This window comes from Jatropha curcas, chromosome 1 (genome assembly GCF_041381405.1).
Source record: "Jatropha curcas cultivar XTBG-Jc1 chromosome 1, XTBG_Jcur_1.0, whole genome shotgun sequence".
Classification (NCBI taxonomy): Eukaryota; Viridiplantae; Streptophyta; class Magnoliopsida; order Malpighiales; family Euphorbiaceae; genus Jatropha; species Jatropha curcas.
This window is the reverse complement of record NC_143151.1, coordinates 31,856,863-31,874,031: the sequence shown is the minus strand read 5'-3', so window position 1 is coordinate 31,874,031 and position 17,169 is coordinate 31,856,863. Positions and strand designations below refer to the sequence as shown.

The 17,169-nt window shown below is 36.2% G+C and overlaps 3 protein-coding genes across 8 annotated transcripts; 2 read left to right on the top strand and 1 right to left on the bottom strand.

The window, feature by feature from the left end:
- Positions 1-217: 217 nt before the first annotated feature.
- On the top strand, positions 218-8,702 carry LOC105634990 (phox (PX) domain-containing protein). Of its 5 annotated transcripts, none has more exons than XM_012217963.4 (15): positions 219-756; positions 1,957-2,350; positions 2,443-2,620; positions 2,764-2,903; positions 2,986-4,204; positions 4,302-4,402; positions 4,558-4,702; positions 5,143-5,208; positions 5,308-5,353; positions 5,449-5,822; positions 6,052-6,131; positions 6,263-6,398; positions 7,355-7,568; positions 7,688-7,770; positions 8,367-8,702. In XM_012217963.4, the coding sequence occupies exons 1-15, from the start codon at positions 651-653 to the stop codon at positions 8,598-8,600; spliced, it is 3,516 nt and encodes a 1,171-aa protein (XP_012073353.1). In that variant the 5' UTR covers positions 219-650; the 3' UTR covers positions 8,601-8,702. The 5 variants fall into 5 exon arrangements, with proteins under 5 accessions (XP_020535299.1, XP_012073353.1, XP_012073352.1 ...); XM_012217962.4 differs by having other exon boundaries at positions 5,140-5,208; XM_012217966.4 differs by having other exon boundaries at positions 220-756; positions 5,140-5,208; positions 8,300-8,582.
- An 855-nt stretch (positions 8,703-9,557) lies between these two features.
- Positions 9,558-10,953, bottom strand: LOC105634989 (large ribosomal subunit protein eL37x). Its single transcript, XM_012217961.4, has 4 exons — positions 10,824-10,953; positions 10,582-10,717; positions 9,923-10,024; positions 9,558-9,767 (listed from the first exon to the last, which is right to left on the bottom strand). The coding sequence occupies exons 1-4, from the start codon at positions 10,824-10,826 to the stop codon at positions 9,718-9,720; spliced, it is 291 nt and encodes a 96-aa protein (XP_012073351.1). The 5' UTR covers positions 10,827-10,953; the 3' UTR covers positions 9,558-9,717.
- Positions 10,936-16,872, top strand: LOC105634987 (RAD3-like DNA-binding helicase protein). Of its 2 annotated transcripts, XM_012217960.4 has the most exons (9): positions 10,936-11,455; positions 11,557-12,192; positions 12,264-12,352; positions 13,238-13,588; positions 13,869-14,156; positions 14,246-14,491; positions 14,726-14,947; positions 15,207-15,777; positions 16,258-16,872. In XM_012217960.4, the coding sequence occupies exons 1-9, from the start codon at positions 11,323-11,325 to the stop codon at positions 16,470-16,472; spliced, it is 2,751 nt and encodes a 916-aa protein (XP_012073350.1). In that variant the 5' UTR covers positions 10,936-11,322; the 3' UTR covers positions 16,473-16,872. The 2 variants fall into 2 exon arrangements, with proteins under 2 accessions (XP_012073350.1, XP_020535300.1); XM_020679641.3 differs by lacking the exon at positions 13,238-13,588.
- Positions 16,873-17,169: the final 297 nt, after the last annotated feature.

Below are 17,169 nucleotides of genomic sequence, written 5' to 3'. Positions count from 1 at the left end.
TAATTTTAAATACTAATATACTTAGGGGCCTAAATTCTTATAGCTCTATGCCAACCTCGTTATTGTATTTATTTATTTATTTTCTGAGTGAGTGGTACATATTTAATTTTTTTATCATTTTTTAGAATTTAATTAAGGATAATAAAGTGAGAATAAACCGACAATTGGTATATTTTACCAAACTATCTACTTTTAGCAGATGGAGTGATCAGAGCAGTTTTTAAAAAATGAAAATAAAAAAACCAAATCAAACCGAACCCTCTCAAAAACACCCAGAAAAGAAGAATATTACGGAGAAAGACAGTGATACAGAGAGAAATGTAGTCTCTCTCCCACGCACGCCAACAGCCTAAACCTAACGGTCCTCGCATTGAATTCTCCTTCTTCATTTATGAGTTACCCGATTCTCTACTTTTTCTCTCTATCCAAGCACCGGTTTCCCTTTCAAATCTGTCCAATTTTCCTTTGCCTTTTCTTAGCTTCACATCCTTTCTGACTTGGCTCGGTCTTTTAAACAAATGTCGGTTTTTTTAGAACAATTGTCGCTGCGATACAAGAGTGAAAAGTTCAAATTGAGTTTATGATTTCTTGATTTTTCTTTAGTCGGAAAAATCGAAGAGATTTTTTGCTTTAGCTCGGCGAATTCGAAAATGAACACGCAAAGGCAAGTGACCGTGCGGGACCTAGTGGAAGAAGCGAAGAAGAGGATCGTCTTTTTGGTTATTTCCGTTGTTGGATTATCTTATCTCATGTCTTGTAAGTCTTATTTCTCTCTTTGTGGTTTTAGAGTTGAATTAGTATAAATCATAATTTAGATTGAATTTGATTCAGAATCAGTTTGCTTTAGTTCTTGTAATCCTAATATTGGTTTCTACTTGTTAGTAGTACTGAGATTCTGAACGAAATCACTTGCCATAATGGAGTATTAAATTTTACTTTCTAATTATATTCTGGTACTGATTTATTATTTTTTTCGAGAATTAGATTATGAGTTGTTTAATCATACAGGAAATTTAGAATCCGCTATAACTTTTGGCTCGGCATTGCTATCTAAAGTTGTTTATAGCTGAATTACTTATACTTCGAACTGGGTATGCTAGTTTCTAATCAAGGTATAAACTTAATATAGATTTGGTGGAACCTTAGCGTTTTAGATGGCACCTGTTTATTTCCGTACATTTTTTTTTGTTGATGCTTTCTAGGCGGTGAGATGTTTCCTGTCCCTTGTTTTTCAGAAATGTCAATGGTTGTAACAGCTAGAGGTAGAGAGCTTGTTCAGTGGAGTGAAAGTTTATATAAAAATTAAAAACTGACATTTTCTAATAGCAATTTAATGTCTAACCTTATCACTTAACTATGTTTATGCAGTTCCCTAAAGAAACGCATTCCACTAAATAATTCAGTGAATGAAAATGGGTGCGATACTTGAATTTTAAAACCTTTAAATCTAAATGAGGCACCTATAATGCTTTGGGGAGTTGAAAATAGACATAGATTCAGAGATTCCTGAATATGTCAACCTTTCAAACTGCTCTTCTGAGAGCACTGTATTCTCCTCGTATGTAAGTGTAACTTCTTGAATTCTTTGTCCACAGATTTTTTTTATAATAAATTATTGAGAGAAACAGATAAAAGAAATTTCCATTAAATACTTATAGTTGGTCTATTCTTAGTCTAGTTAAACCCCGTTTTCTTGGAATAGGAATGAGCAAGATATGTTGGGAAATGACAATGCATTTGGATGTTATAAAAGTTTGCATTAACCAGGAATCTACTTTTATACAGTAACCGATGTTGGAGTACAAATACCCCAAAACCTCCAGTTCTGGTATTTTCAACCACTTGGATATCGAACTGTGCCCAAAATATATTGTTTAATTTGTTTGTGTTGTAATATCTTCTTTGTTTTTTTTTTCCCTGACATTACAACTTACTATTGGTTTTCTGTTGTTTCAGTGACAAGCTCCTCAGTTTGGGTCAACTTGCCGGCTGCTGCCTCCTTAATAGTTTTCCTTCGTTATTTCTCTTTGGATTATGAAATGCGGAGGAAAGCAGCTGCTTACAACAGCAAACCTTCCTCAGCAAATACAGTGTCTCAAAACAACACTTCTGATCCTACTAGGGCTCTTGAAAGGCCTGACTGGAGAAGAAAAGTAAATTCGCCAGTTGTTGAGGATGCAATTGATCACTTCACAAGACATTTAATTTCTGAGTGGGTGACAGATCTGTGGTACTCTCGCCTAACACCTGATAGGGAAGGTCCAGAGGAACTGGTGCATATAATGAATGGCGTTCTCGGGGAGTTTTCGAGTCGCATGAGAAATATAAATCTTATTGATCTTTTGACGAGGTTATCATCCTTTTCCTGACTAATATCATTTATTAATTTTACTTTTCTTTCCCCTGGTTATTTACATGGGAACTAATTTTCTAGGATGGCAGGGATCTTATTCATCTTGTCTGCACCCACTTGGAGCTTTTCCGAGTTACTCAAGCAAAGATTGAAAAGTACTCGTCTGGTTCGTTGTCTATTGAACAGCGAGACAAGGAACTGCGAATTGTCCTGGCTGCTGAGAACAGATTGCACCCTGCTTTATTCTCCGCTGAAGCAGAGCACAAGGTTGTTTAACTTTATTTCATTTATTAGTTTGCACAAAGAGGTGGCAAATCTATTGATATGCATTTGAATGTTATAGGTGTTATTCCTAGACTTCAATCTACTTTCTCTGTTGAGGAGCAATAATCTATTTCATTTATCATCAGGTTTTGCAGCATGTGATGGATGGTGTCATTTCTTTTACATTCAGGCCGGAAGATCTGCAGTGTTCTTTCTTTCGTTATATAGTGAGGGAACTTCTTTCTTGTGCAGTAATGCGACCAGTCTTGAACTTAGCTAGTCCAAGGTACTTATTCCTTCTATTTGAATCATATTTTTGTTTTGGTGTTGTTGTTGCTGTCATTTTTCTCTTCCAATTTTTTGGACAGGTTTATAAATGAAAGGATTGAAATTTTCGTCATTTCTAAGGCTAATAAAGGAATTGTTGCCACACAAGAGGCATCACAATCCAAACCCAATGGATCTTCAAAGATCTCAGCTGATCAATTTGCTACTTTTTTAGATCCTACTGTTGGTGTTGAACTTGTGCAGTTAAAAACTGGTCAGTCCAAAAGTGGAGCACCTCAAACGGATAACGTGAATGGAACCCAAATGTCAAAAGATCCATTGCTTTCCATTGATACTCAATCTTCTCGATGGAGCTCATTGCCATTAAGCTCACAAATTAAGGATGGAAGAGGGATTCAACGGTATCATTCAGGTGGAGAATGGGGTGAGATGTTGGATGTGTTTTCTCGTAGAAAGACTGCAGCCCTTGCACCAGAAAACTTTGAAAATATCTGGACGAAAGGAAGAAACTATCAAAAGAAAGAAGATCAAAATCGGTTAAGTGAGAAAGTCTCACAGAATCCTTCTGAAAATAAGTCTATTAAAGTGAATTCGTTGAAGGTGTCTGAACACAAGGAAGAACATGGAGTAAGCAAATTTGATCCTTCTGTTGCGCGCAATGGCCAGGCTCTACATTCTGATCAATCTACAGCTGGAAACATCCACCATCAGACAGATAAGAACTTGTCAAACCATTCTTTATATAATTCATATCATGAAGATGAAAAGGAAGGTATCTTACATGTGGATGAGGCTGAATCAGCTAGTGTTAGTCCTTATACTTCTGAAGAGGAAGATCCAAGCAGCATCACTGGTCTTGATGACCCAGGAACTAAAGTTTGGGATCGTAAAACGAATAGAAATATGGCCGTTTCACCAATTCATCACCCACTTGAAAATCCTGAACGCCATGGTACAAAGAAAACTAATAAAGGACAGACTCACTGTGAACGATTATCTGGACCAGAGCCTGGCAGGAAAAGGTCAAGATCAAGCACTCTGAAGGTGCATGTTTGGCAAGAGATTGAGAGGACAAGCTTCTTATCTGGAGATGGGCAGGATATACTCAATTCAAAAGAACATGCTAAACCTGATGATTCTAGTGATGATTCTGAGGTAGAAGGTTTCAATAGAGTTTACAGTGGAGAAACTGCTTGTTCATCTGCACCCGCCATTTCCATTCCAGAAAATCATAGTTTGACTGTTAACTCCCTCAAAAATTCAATGATGGTGGATTCGTTTTTTAAATTGAGATGTGAGGTAATGTGCTTCAAGGCCCCGGTGCTCTATCCAACTTGGTTAACCTTTCCTTATTTGATTTTGTTGATATATGTAAAGGATATAATCCTATTTGCAGGTGTTGGGTGCAAATATTGTGAAGAGTGCCTCTAGAACATTTGCTGTTTATTCCATTTCTGTTACAGATGTAAATAATAATAGTTGGTCAATCAAAAGAAGGTGCTTTGAATTTCTTTGTCAACTTTCTTGTTTCACATTCATTGATCTGTTATATATGATAGTTATTACTTGCACGCGGTTATCTAATTTATATTCTATATATAGTATTTAACTTTAATCATTTGGCCTTTGCAACTGAACTTTATCGTCAACAGGTTTCGACATTTTGAAGAGTTACACCGGCGTCTCAAAGAGTATCCAGAGTATAATCTTTATTTGCCACCAAAGCATTTTCTCTCAACAGGTTTAGACATGCCTGTCATTCAAGAACGGTGTAAATTGCTTGACAGATACCTGAAGGTTAAACATTTGTTTTTACCTGCTTTTATTGAAGGAATTGGATATAAACTTGAGCTTTGAGGTATCCTGGAAAGTTTGGTGCTTCAGGATCTCAACTATGAATTCTTAAACTTTGTTTAATTTCCTGATGCAGCATCCGTCAAGTGCTATTGCTACTTTCTGTTAACTTGGGTACTAGTAGAATCTCTGGAATGTTATGGTGATTTAAGGGTTTTTTTTTTTTTTTTTTTTTTTCCGTGAAATTATGAAAAGGATTCAGTTAAATAATCTGACCTTAGACTGATGCTCTGGTATTGGATTAGCCATGTGAATGTTTCATTATTGTACTATACTAGGTATCCATGCCTGTCTCTTAGTTTCACTGTGTGCCTGGTCTGTTTATTTCTTTCTATCATGTTTGCAGTCTTTCATACCTATTTCATGCCTTTATTTCTCAGAAGCTGCTGGAACTTCCTACAATTTCAGGATCTATTGAAGTTTGGGACTTCCTTAGTGTTGATTCTCAGGTTTACATTTTCTTCTGGCTTGTTCAACAATTATATTTTTTGGGTATTTATTTTTGTCCTTCGGTGTTATTTCTTATCATTTTTTATTTTGTAATGCAGACATATGTTTTCTCAAATTCCTTTTCTATTATAGAGACATTGTCAGGTGGAGCATGTTGAATTCATAACGTTACATTTTTCTGACTTTCTATTTTTTTTTTAATCATTTCTGATTTCTTTTTGGTTGCTTGAACTGTCTAGTTGACCTTGACCACAATCCATCCGAAAAGAGTAAAAAGGTTTCAAATTTTATTGGGCCTGTTATAAGTTCCTTATCCACCAAGAAGGAACAGTTGGTCACAGAACAGAAGGAATCTGCATTGCAGACAAAGCATATTTTTGTTTCAGATGGGGTAAGGATGAGTCCAAAATACATGTCTCATTCTATGAGTAAAAAGCTTGGAAAAGAGTTTGGAAAGCCATTAGAGGACTCAGGTGGTGATTCAGATACTAAAGAAAATACATCATCTGTCAGAAATTTAGATAAGGTTGCTAAAGGAAGACAGACTGATGGCTTGGAACCAACCTCGGAGTCAATTCGTAATGCTGCCACTGATCCCACCCTTCCTACAGAGGTAAGTTACCACTGTAATTATAATTTTTGGCGGTAATTCTTTTTCATTTGACCATGTAATAGTTTCTGAGGATAGATGTGAAGGTTGGTTTTGTTATGTGACAAAGATCTTCCATCATATATGTTCTGGCAAATAAGCCAAGTTCAACAATTACTCAAGAATACCCAATCCCTTAAAATATTAAGAAGAAAAATGAGAGCACTCCGTAACATTCATCGTTTACTTGCAGTGGGTGCCGCCAAATTTAAGTGCCCCGATATTGGATTTGGTAGATGTCATTTTCCAGCTTCAAGATGGTGGATGGATCAGGTACTCAATAAATAACCATGTAGGAATATGATGTCTTTTTGTTTAATTCCAGAATGTTACCTCACCTGAATAAGGTCCTAATGTGATTGGTGGATATGAACTGTTAAAGACTAATGATTTGTATACAACAGGAGGAAAGCGTTTTGGGTGGCAAAACAGATTCTCCAACTAGGAATGGGTGATGCATTAGATGATTGGTTGATAGAGAAAATCCAGCTTCTGCGTACTGGTTCATTGGTTGCTTCAGGGATCAAGCGGCTTGAGCAGGTAATATACTGTTACTACATTTTTCAATTCATAGTATTTGACAATATTCTAATCTTTCCGTTGCTTTAAATATTAGGAATCCTCACTAAAATGCCTTGACTCCTCTTAATTAGAAAAAATCACAAGTCCGATAGATTGGTAATTGGTGTTTTCTTTCAGTAATCATGTATTACATTTTATCCTTTTATTATCCACATTTATCTCTGTAAACTAGAATCCTTTTACACACTTAATGATGTTACTATGTCGGGGTGAATGGGGCTTTTGCATACTGTCCTTCTGCAGTCTGTATCTGTTATTCTGAAGCTTATTTTTATACTTTCTTTAAGTGATTGGGGTTAGAAAGGTGATGGGAGGGAGAGAGGGGTAAATATCGCATATTTCCCTACTTTTCATCTTATGGTCAATCGTGATAATGCTATAAACATTGTGCATAGTTGCCAAATCATGCTTATATATAGTATAGGTGTACTGTGTACAGCATTTAGTAATTTACTGTCATGCGTTAAAATCAATTCTAGTATTTGCTTATTCCATATACATGTGAGGTTGATGCATCTAAATTCTAAACTCCGATAAGGTGTTGAAACTGATCTGGATAAGGATGCATATCATTGAAGCAGCAAACAAAGAGCTTATATGATCTTGTAAAATATGTTGATCTTCGGTTTTGGATTAATTTTTCATGCAGGTAAACTTGAATATGGAACTGAACCATGTGCAGGAAAGACTTTATAATTCCCAAATTCAATCTTGACTTTGATAACATATTTATTTGATATTTCATCTTGTTTTTCCTAGTGCTTTTGTTGGCTGCATTATTTGGATTTAAATTTTTTGCCTAAAAGTTTTGAGATGCGATTTAGATTTGTGTTGCTTGGAATTAATTTGTGAGGAAGAGATGATTACATGTTCATTTGTTTTAAATGCTGATGCATCTCTTGTGATTTTAAAAGATACTTTGGCCTGATGGAATATTCATTACTAAACATCCAAAGAGAAGACAATCATCAACAGCTAATGCATCCCATAGCTCACCTCATGGCCAGAAACCTATGGATATATCTTCACCTAAGGAATCGGTTGAAATATCTTCACCTAGACTAAGTAATGAACAGCTACAACAAGAAGTGGATAGGCGTGCTAAATTTGTATATGAGCTGATGATTGGTAATGTCATTTTTTTGTTCTTATTTTTGGTGTTCATCATCTGCATTTTGCAGCACATTTTTTCAAGTGGCAGATGTCAAAAATTCATTTTGCCAATGAATTCTCCTTTTGCAATGCAGATAATGCACCAGCTCCTGTTGTAGGTCTTGTTGGTCGAAAGGAGTACGAACAGTGTGCTAAAGATCTCTATTTCTTTCTTCAGGTAACTTCTTTAAATTGAATTGGATAATTCTTTACACATGACTTTAAAGAGTTGGTGGTGATGAACGAATTTATATAACCTCTGATGAATATTGTGGTATTGATTTCAATTTAAAACCCAACTTGCTACTCTAGTTTTGGCATAGATAAAGTGAGACATAAAATTTTCCTGTTAGCCTCCCATAGCTATATCAGAAAATGGGACATCCATAGATTAGCTTTATTGTAGATATCTTTCTTTTTTATGGTTCAGTAGAGGGACTTCATTTTCCCTTTCACATCTTTTGTTGGGAGGCTGGGGTGAGGTTAAGAAGGTATGCATCTAGCTTTAGTTGTAGTGTATTCAGACCCGTGCATTTAGGGACAGTGATCTGGGTTTATGCTTTGAACCATAAAGAACAGCATTCATGGTGTATGAGTTATCAGTTAAAACAGTTTTCGTTATCTAGCTGGAAAAATATTTTAGCCAAGTTTCACGCATGGTGTACTAGTATTTTAACTGAGATGCAATGGTTTTTCTTGCCATGTAGTCAACAGTCTGTTTGAAGCAACTGGCTTTTGACCTCCTTGAGCTGTTGCTTTTGTCTGCATTTCCAGAGCTGGATTATGTCTTCAAGCAGTTGCATGAAGAAAAGCATAGATTTGGTGAATTTAAGCCAAATTAGTAAATTACTAATGAGATTCAAATACAGAGATACTGAACAGATCGTCACTTGGGCGTTCCTTTTTTTTTTTCATCGGGTATATTGGGAGAAAGTTTTCTGTTGCTTTCATTTTGTTTTTCCTACTGGAATGATCCATGTTTTTGATTGGTTGTGTCAAATGTGTTGACACCATCATATCAAGTTTGCTTCTGATTTGGCATTTTGAGGAAATTGTATGTAAATCTTGAGGTTAGTGAAAAACTTAATGAAAATTCTCTTTTTCTGTAAAGTTCACTTCTTTCCAATTTCATCATTTCTTCTTTCTTTCTCAAACTTCCATGGAGTTAGTCCAGACTTCACTTGTCTTTCCCCTTAGAAAGCATGCGATCGAATCAACTTAGGTGCTACAAAGATGCAATTGAATGAAGTTAAATATTCTTGGTTACCCATAGAAAATAGCAGGAAACTACACGCCACTGTTCCATTCTGATCTTACTATGAATAATTTTAGAACTCAAAAGTTTTGATTTCACAAGTCCAAGAAAGTAAGTTGAACTGAAAAAAAAAGGTTAATTAAGAGATGGCGCTTGAGGAAGTAAATACGCATAAATCGCAAGGCATTCATCCAACCCCCTTTCAAGCATAGACATACACTGCAAGGCATCACTGATCACAGCAATGTCCCACCCAACCTTTACGCTACATCGACGATCAACATAAATCCATACCAAACGAACAAAAGTCAACAACCTAAGAACTCATAAGCAACATTTGATTTAACGGTACCGAAATCTCTGAGTTAAAAGGTTAGGAACTCAAATAGGAAGACCTGCTAAAATTTGATTGGTTTAGATATTTGCTAGCATTGAGTTGCAAATATAAATCATGCAAGTCTTACAACCCATTCTAACTCAACAATGGACTAAAAATTATTGCATTATTAGCTTAGATGACAGTCCAAGCAAAGAGTTCACATCTAAAACTGAATCAGTGACACCGATTCCACTTCATCTCTAGTCAAATTATGCGGTGTACCATTTCAAAATTTAATCACATTCACCAAATGATTAAATTTATGCATTTCAATTGAGACATCAAATAACTAAAGGGTCAAGCAATAGTTCTCCAAAACCTCAATCAAAAATAAAATTACAAATCAAAACTACATTGATTAAATAACGTCATAAGTGAATAACATCAATAAAACAGTGTTCTCATAAAACTTGTTTGATCAAACACATGGCTGCTGACTAAAAATCTATAATAAGGTACTCAAATTCCGATCAAAATGACTCTTTCAGAACTTAAGCAGATGTTGCTGCTGCTCCCTTCTTCCTTGGTGCTGCTTGAGTACCTATTTTAGAAAACCACAATTTAGTCAAAATAACAAACACCAGGGAATCACCTTAGTTTACATGTAGAATAGGATTGGGGAGTGAAAACAATGGATGGCAACAAGAGAAGAAAACAAGATTCTGCCAAAATGAAAGAGATTAAGAGGACATTAACCTTCTCTGAATCCACTCTTGAACCTGCGAGGTACATGGCGGAGATACCTCATCCTTCCAGTTCCAGTAGTCTTTCTTCTGATGGCCTTCACACTCCAGTTGTCTGAAAAAACAGCATTTGAACATAAATTATCTAATTTACAAACCAAGTTATAGATATAGAAAATATGCTAAATGCTTAATTACAGAGTTAAGGCCAAATAAAGATTTGAGAAAAGGAATCAAATTATGTCATGGAGCATTTACAAACTTGTGTAAAAAAAAATTCTGGGACAGGGAGTAACATTTTTACCAATCTATGTACATAAACATAAAGATACATTTATAAACATATAAGCAAACATACATTAAGGAGTATTGATCTGTGGGAACTAGAATTGGGTATAACAACAAATCAGTGGTCTAAATGCACACATAAGCATAGCTCCAGAATATGGGACACCGGCACTTGGCCAAATTCAAGTAACTCACCTATGGATACAAACCCTAATAAACACAAAATGATAGCCTAACAAAAATAAATCAGGAACGTTTACATACATACTAGTGCAGATATATATATATATTAGCTCCAGAAGTTCAACAAAGATCACCGCCTACCCGCTTATACACATAAAAAAAAAAAGCAATAACATAGAGAATAGACCAGAGTATACATACATTTCCTCTTGCGGGCAGCAGGGAAAGCACAGGCTGAACAACGACTCTTCTGGAGGTGGAAGCTGCGGCGACCACACCTGACACAGAGGGTGTGGGTCTTGTTCCTCCTCTTACCAAAACTCCCTGTTCCCTTACCCTGCAAGTTTCATTCATTTTTAACAGAGAGACGTGGATTAGCATAAAAAACGATGGGACAGAAAGTTCATAATTTTCAGATTGATAGGGAGATAGATGAGGTCTACCATTGCAGCAAATGCAGAGAAGCCCTAGCTACGGAGGTGAATTTCTGGGTTAAGGACGAGAGAGCGGCGTCTGACGAGAGTCTTTATACTAGGGTTTTTAGGGTTAGTAAGAAATTGGAAAGTGGTAATCAGGTGTGAGCGAGCTCATTTTTGCTAATAATCGCCTATCAGCTTTTAATGGGCTGGGCCAAAGCCATTGGGCCTTTTAAATTGCCAATACGTGACAAAACGCGTTCGTCGAATGGCATCTCCCTTTAAGATTGGCTCAATAGTAAACGACACATCGTTAATAGTGATAATTCGAAAATTGGAATATGCAATCCCTGCAGCCAAACAAGCCCCTTTCCTCTCGACCTCATTCTGTTTTTCGCGGGAAAATCCTACGCAAGCTCAAAATTCAACACTGATTCGATTAACTTCATCTACTAAAGAAATCAACTGACTTATTAATAAGCAAAAGCAATAGGAAAAATAAGAGAGAAAACAGCAATTCTTAGAGATGGAAAATGAAGAAAATGAGCCAAAATTTCCAGGGTTTCCGTATAAACCCTACTCGATTCAGATGGATTTCATGAAGGCACTTTATCGCTCTTTAGACAAAGGTGGTGTCTCCATGCTTGAAAGCCCTACAGGTAAAGTTCTTTGTATCTCTATCTCTACCCGTTTGTTACTGATTTAAAATTTAGAGCTTTAATATCTTTTCCTAAAATCTGAAACCTTTATGTTATAACAGGGACTGGGAAAACTCTGAGTATCATATGCAGTTCTTTACAATGGGTTTACGATAAGAGACAAAAGGAGAAGTCAAAAGCAAAAGTTGAATCTGATCAGAGTAAGGGAGATGGTCGTCAGATTATGTCTGATGATGAACCTGATTGGATGAGAAATTTTGTTGTGAAAAAAGAGGACATAAAAAAGGAGAAGAAAGTCAAGAAGAAATTTGGATTAGGAAAACAAAATGAGAGAAAGATTCGGGAAGGGTATAGAGAAATTTTTCCACGAGTCAAGGAGGAAGAAGATTGCCATATGAAGAAAGGGCATACGAGTTTGGGACAGAAAAATGATGGTGTGGAATTTAATGATGAGGAGTTTTTGTTGGAAGAATATGAGAGTGAAGATGAAGGAAGTTTAGTCAGTGGGAAATCAAAGAGGAAAGCTGGAAGGTGTTCAGTTATTTCGTCGAGTGATGAGGAAGGGGAAAAGTATGGGTCTGATGGTGAAGAGGAGGAAAAGGAGTTGAAGATTTATTTTTGTAGTAGGACACATTCGCAGCTCTCACAGTTCGTAAAGGAGTTGAGGAAGACCAGTTTTGATAATGAAATAACAGCTGTGTGTTTAGGCTCTCGGAAGAATTTTTGCATAAATGAAGGTATGATGACTTTGTAATTTAACTAGAGTTATGTGAGCATGTCTAACTTAGCTTTTGGAGTTTGCATTCAGATGTTCTTAAACTTGGAAATGCCACTCGCATTAATGAAAGATGCTTGGAGTTGCAAAAGTACGGGAAAAGTGAAGTGTCGAAGATCAAGGTATAGAGATCCATGTATTCAGCTTGAATTTAAATTTGATGCATATACTGGTTTAAGAATGTTAAGCTACTCACAAATCTGTAGATAGTATTGTTCGGAAATCAGTGCATGGATGTTTTTTCTTTGTTATTACTTTCTGAAATCAGCTAAGATCCTGCTTTTGTGATTTTAGCCTTGGAGAGTTCTTGCAGTTGCATAGACCAAGTTCTGAGGTTAATGAGCACTATGAGTACAGCCTATACTGCTCATGTGACATGAGGAACTTGCTATGATGCCTTAAACAGATTGGTTCCTTTACATTTTAAATAAATGTATTTCCATATGTTTTTGTGAAAGATAATCTGATCTTTCTGCATGGGAAATGTGACGTTGGGTTCTGCAGCTCAAGAACTAAGATTCAGTGACAGTCATAGTTTCCTCAGCTATCATAAAATGTGTATTTCATTGAAGTCATGCTTAGTGTATGAAGTAGAAAGAAACTCGCATTGTATGACATGTTACCTTCATGTGAAATCACACTATTTTAGAGAATTCAATTATTACAGGCAGTTATGGACACCATAGCCTGGCCAAATTATGAAGTCATCCTCTTTTCAGGTGTCCATAGTTTCCTCCAGTAAACTTTTTCTCAAGGAAATGTTGCTATTTGAAAATCTTAAAACACCTTACAAAAAATTAGAGACTAAATAGACTTTGCACATTTCACACAGGTGATATAGAATGGCAATTGATGACACCTTGGTTCAGAGTTTTCTAGAAAAATTCCATATAGAACTATTCTTACCTATAGATATTCAGAACACTGCTGGAATGCAGACAATAGCTGTGATTATCTGCTGTTAGGGTATGATGATTACTCTTGACGGATTGAAGTGGTTATTGCAGAACTTAGGTCTGGAGAGAAGAGTACCCCGAACCAAAGCATCTTCAAGATGCCCAATGCTTAGAAAACATAAGCAAAGGCAATTTAGGGATGAGATTTCTCAACAAGGAGCTCTGGATATCGAAGATCTTGTTCAGCTTGGAAGAAGTATGGGAACCTGTCCATATTATGGCTCCCGAAGCATGGTACCAGCAGCAGATCTTGTGGTTCTTCCATATCAATCTCTTCTATCAAAATCATCACGTGAACTGCTTGGACTGAATTTGAAGAACAATATTGTTATAATAGATGAGGCACATAATCTTGCTGACTCCCTGATCAGCATGCATGATGCGAAAATTACATTTTCAGAGGTGTCTAAACTGTTTTTTTCTGTTTGTCTCTAATAATGTTAATTGTTTCTCTCAGGTGTCTAGTTGACCAATGCAATGTGGTTATATGTCTGTTTTGGCTGCTTATTAGATTGGTATGTTCAATTAGTTGATCCATAGCATGAATTAGAAGGTCCTCTACTTCTATTGCTATGATTAAAACCTTCGAGTAGGAGTAATAATTTAAGCAATTGATGTTGATATTAAGATTTTTTGATAAATTCTAGTAGCAACTCCTTTTTTTTTTTTGTTTTTTGCTCAGTTGGATCATGTGCATTCCCACATAAAGAAGTACTTTGCTAGATTTCGCAATCTCTTGGGACCTGGCAATCGAAGATACATCCAAACTCTGATGGTTGTCACTCGGGCTTTCCTACAAACTCTATCCAGTGAGAAGGATTGGAGCAATGCAAATACTTGCCAAGTTGAAGAAAAAACTGCATTTGATACTTCCATGGCCATTAATGATTTTCTGTTTTCTCTTAATATAGACAACATTAATTTGGTCAAATTGCTCCATTATATAAAGGAAAACAACTTCATACACAAGGTGATCACTTATTCTCACTTTTAATTATCATTGTAAATTGTAAATTCATGCCTACCAACTCTTTTATGATCAACATCATTATCCACCAGGTATGTGGATATGGAGAAAAAGTGGCTAGCTTGCAGAAAGATTTGGTTCTAAATAATAGTGGAGAATGCAGTGAGGAGTTGAGCATGCTTTCCAGTTTCCGGGCATTAGTAGATATGTTGGTATCGCTGACCAACAATGATGGTGATGGACGCATAATAATTTCAAAATCAAGACCAACATGCTCTGGAAGACAAGGAGGATTCTTAAAATATGTTATGCTCACAGGGGAAAAGATTTTTTCAGAGGTTTGTTGAATTTTTTTTTTTTTTTGGCTGATCTTGGAGGTCATGACAATCGTGATTTTGAGCTGCACATGCACATGTATCAATGTTTAAATTTGTCATCAAATCCTTCAAAATCTGGTTTCTCAAACTTTAAGATCTATGATAGTGAAGTTTTGCCAAATTGGCAATTATTCAAGTTCTGTTTCATCTGTTATTCAAATTAAGAGAATTAAAGTTTAACTGAAAATTCTGCAGATTGTGGAAGAAGCACGAGCAATTATATTGGCAGGTGGGACCCTGCAACCTATAGAAGAGACAAGGGAGAGACTCTTCCCTTGGTTACCACTAAATCAGCTGCATTTCTTTTCATGTAGTCACATTGTCCCTCCTGAAAGCATTTTGCCAATTGCAGTTTCCCGTGGCCCTTCTGGTCAATCCTTTGATTTTAGCTATAGCTCAAGAAGCTCATTAAACATAGTGAGTATTCTGCAGTACTCATCAATAATTGTCTTGCTAAAGTTCTCTAGTGACCTTTTATATCAATGTTGTAGTTGTTGTTATTTGGGAATGGGCTTTTGAGAGTCCAGTGGATCATTTTGTGTAGATGGTAATGTTAATTGTCGCTGCCTTTGCTAGAAAAACTTCATATTCAATATGATATTTCATTTTTGTTCTCTGAAGTTCTCTTCTCAGCAATCATGGCTGACTAAGTTGCATTGATGGGCTTGAATTATAGATAGAGGAGCTAGGGCTTTTGCTTTGCAACGTGGTGGCTGTTGTTCCTGAAGGAATTGTAGTGTTCTTCTCCTCATTTGAATATGAAGCAAAGGTCTACGATGCATGGAAGACATCAGGCATTCTTGAGAGGATTATGAAGAGAAAGTGTATATTTAGAGAACCAAGAAGAAATGCTGATGTGGAACTTGTTCTAAAGGAATACAAGGAAACAATTGATAGATCGTCTGGAAGTGCAAAAGAAGATATAGCACCTCAGAGTGGTGCAGTACTCCTAGCTGTAGTTGGTGGAAAGATATCAGAAGGCATCAACTTCAGTGATGAGATGGGTCGATGCATAGTTATGGTTGGACTACCTTACCCAAGTCCATCTGACATTGAATTGATAGAGAGAGTGAAGCATATTGAAAGTTTAGGAGAATCAAATTCTGCTAGAACCTCCAAAATTTCAGCCAGTGATGAATATTTCAGTGGGGATATTCAGGCTGCATTTAGCATCCTAAGGAGTTGCAAGCGCAGAGGACAAGAATATTATGAAAATCTCTGCATGAAAGCTGTAAACCAGTCAATTGGTGAGTGATGATTGCTAATTGTTCACGTAAGTGTATATGTCAGTTGAATAACTGAAGTTAGTTGGTACCAACTATTGTATCAGCATGCATTTCGTATGAAACCCAGGAACTGCCTGTCAAATCTTTTGATTAGATTTTCTAAAATAGACATCATAAATTTACACTTAGATTTGATATGTTTTGTTCTCTTTAGATTTGATATGTTTTGTTCTCTGTGTAAAGATATAAGCAGTTAGATGTCTTGGACTATATGGATAGCTAAGCTCTGATGGCCGATCAGAACTTTCATGACCATATTTAGAGCTTGTCAAACAACAATAGAGCATATTTCAGTACCCAAATCCTCGGCTTGACTATTCATAAACATTGCATGTATGCATATATTTTGTTGACATAGGTTATCTTATCAAAATGAGCATGACTTACAACAGAACTGCCTTTGATATCTAGTTAACCTTTTCTTTGATTTTCTTTCTTTAGGTAGGGCAATAAGACACATAAATGATTATGCAGCCATTTTGTTGGTTGACATGCGCTATGCATCTGCTTCCTCAAAAAGAAGCTTCTCTCATCCAACTAACAAGCTTCCACAGTGGATAAAAGATTGTCTTGTTTCTGCTACCACTAGTTATGGCGAAGTCCACAAGCTGCTCCACCAGTTCTTCAAATTCAACAAGAAGAGAGGTTGCCAATAGAAAGCACTACTAGAACTTTTTACTGAAATCAAATACTATTATAGAGGCTGTTATGCTGCTTTCCAAAGCAAGTTCCTGTTGAGTTGGAAATGGGTGCCTTGGACAGATTTGCAAGAAAGGTACTTCATGTCAAGGCAATTTCCATTGAGGATTATATTATATGATACAAATTCTTATTTTTTTCCAACCGATCTTACCTTATTACATTATACAAATTTGCAAATTGTATGAAGGGCCATAACCTGATTTAGTTTCAAGTTGGTGTGGCTTGGTGCATATTGTCTTTGAAGGCAGGCAGCGGACGATTGTGTGCCTGTCTCAAAAAATAGATTCACCATTTTTTCTTTGCAACTGGTTCATTATTGAATAGTAAATATTATGTAGAATACATTGATGTAGATGAGCTCGTGTTTTCGCATCACAACACATTGTATTATATGGAAGTCAACTGCCACAGAAGATATTGGACTGATGCATTGTTAATTGTTTATGCATGTTTTATTGCATCCTGTTGATATTGCTTATTACGTTTGCTCTAAATTTGGATTTGAATCATAATAGCATTTACTTAGAAATCACAATTATATATGCTCATTTTGCAGAACTATTTCTGGGTAATGTATCTCATATCATCTATGTATTCATGAGAAATTTTCCCCCTTAAGAGTGTTCTTTTGCATACAGGCATGGGCCCATG

Coding starts and splice junctions, on each gene's coding strand:
- LOC105634990 (XM_012217962.4), top strand. CDS start 651: ATGAACACGCAAAGGCAAGTGACCGTGCGGGACCTAGTGGAAGAAGCG. Junction 5,354..5,448: donor TATTATAGAGACATTGTCAG/GTGGAGCATGTT, acceptor TGAACTGTCTAG/TTGACCTTGACCACAATCCA. Junction 6,132..6,262: donor CAAGATGGTGGATGGATCAG/GTACTCAATAAA, acceptor TGTATACAACAG/GAGGAAAGCGTTTTGGGTGG.
- LOC105634989 (XM_012217961.4), bottom strand. Junction 10,025..10,581: donor TGCTGCCCGCAAGAGGAAAT/GTATGTATACTC, acceptor CTGTTTTTTCAG/ACAACTGGAGTGTGAAGGCC. Junction 9,768..9,922: donor CAAGAGTGGATTCAGAGAAG/GTTAATGTCCTC, acceptor TTTCTAAAATAG/GTACTCAAGCAGCACCAAGG.
- LOC105634987 (XM_012217960.4), top strand. CDS start 11,323: ATGGAAAATGAAGAAAATGAGCCAAAATTTCCAGGGTTTCCGTATAAA. Junction 11,456..11,556: donor CATGCTTGAAAGCCCTACAG/GTAAAGTTCTTT, acceptor ATGTTATAACAG/GGACTGGGAAAACTCTGAGT. Junction 14,492..14,725: donor GGGAAAAGATTTTTTCAGAG/GTTTGTTGAATT, acceptor AAAATTCTGCAG/ATTGTGGAAGAAGCACGAGC.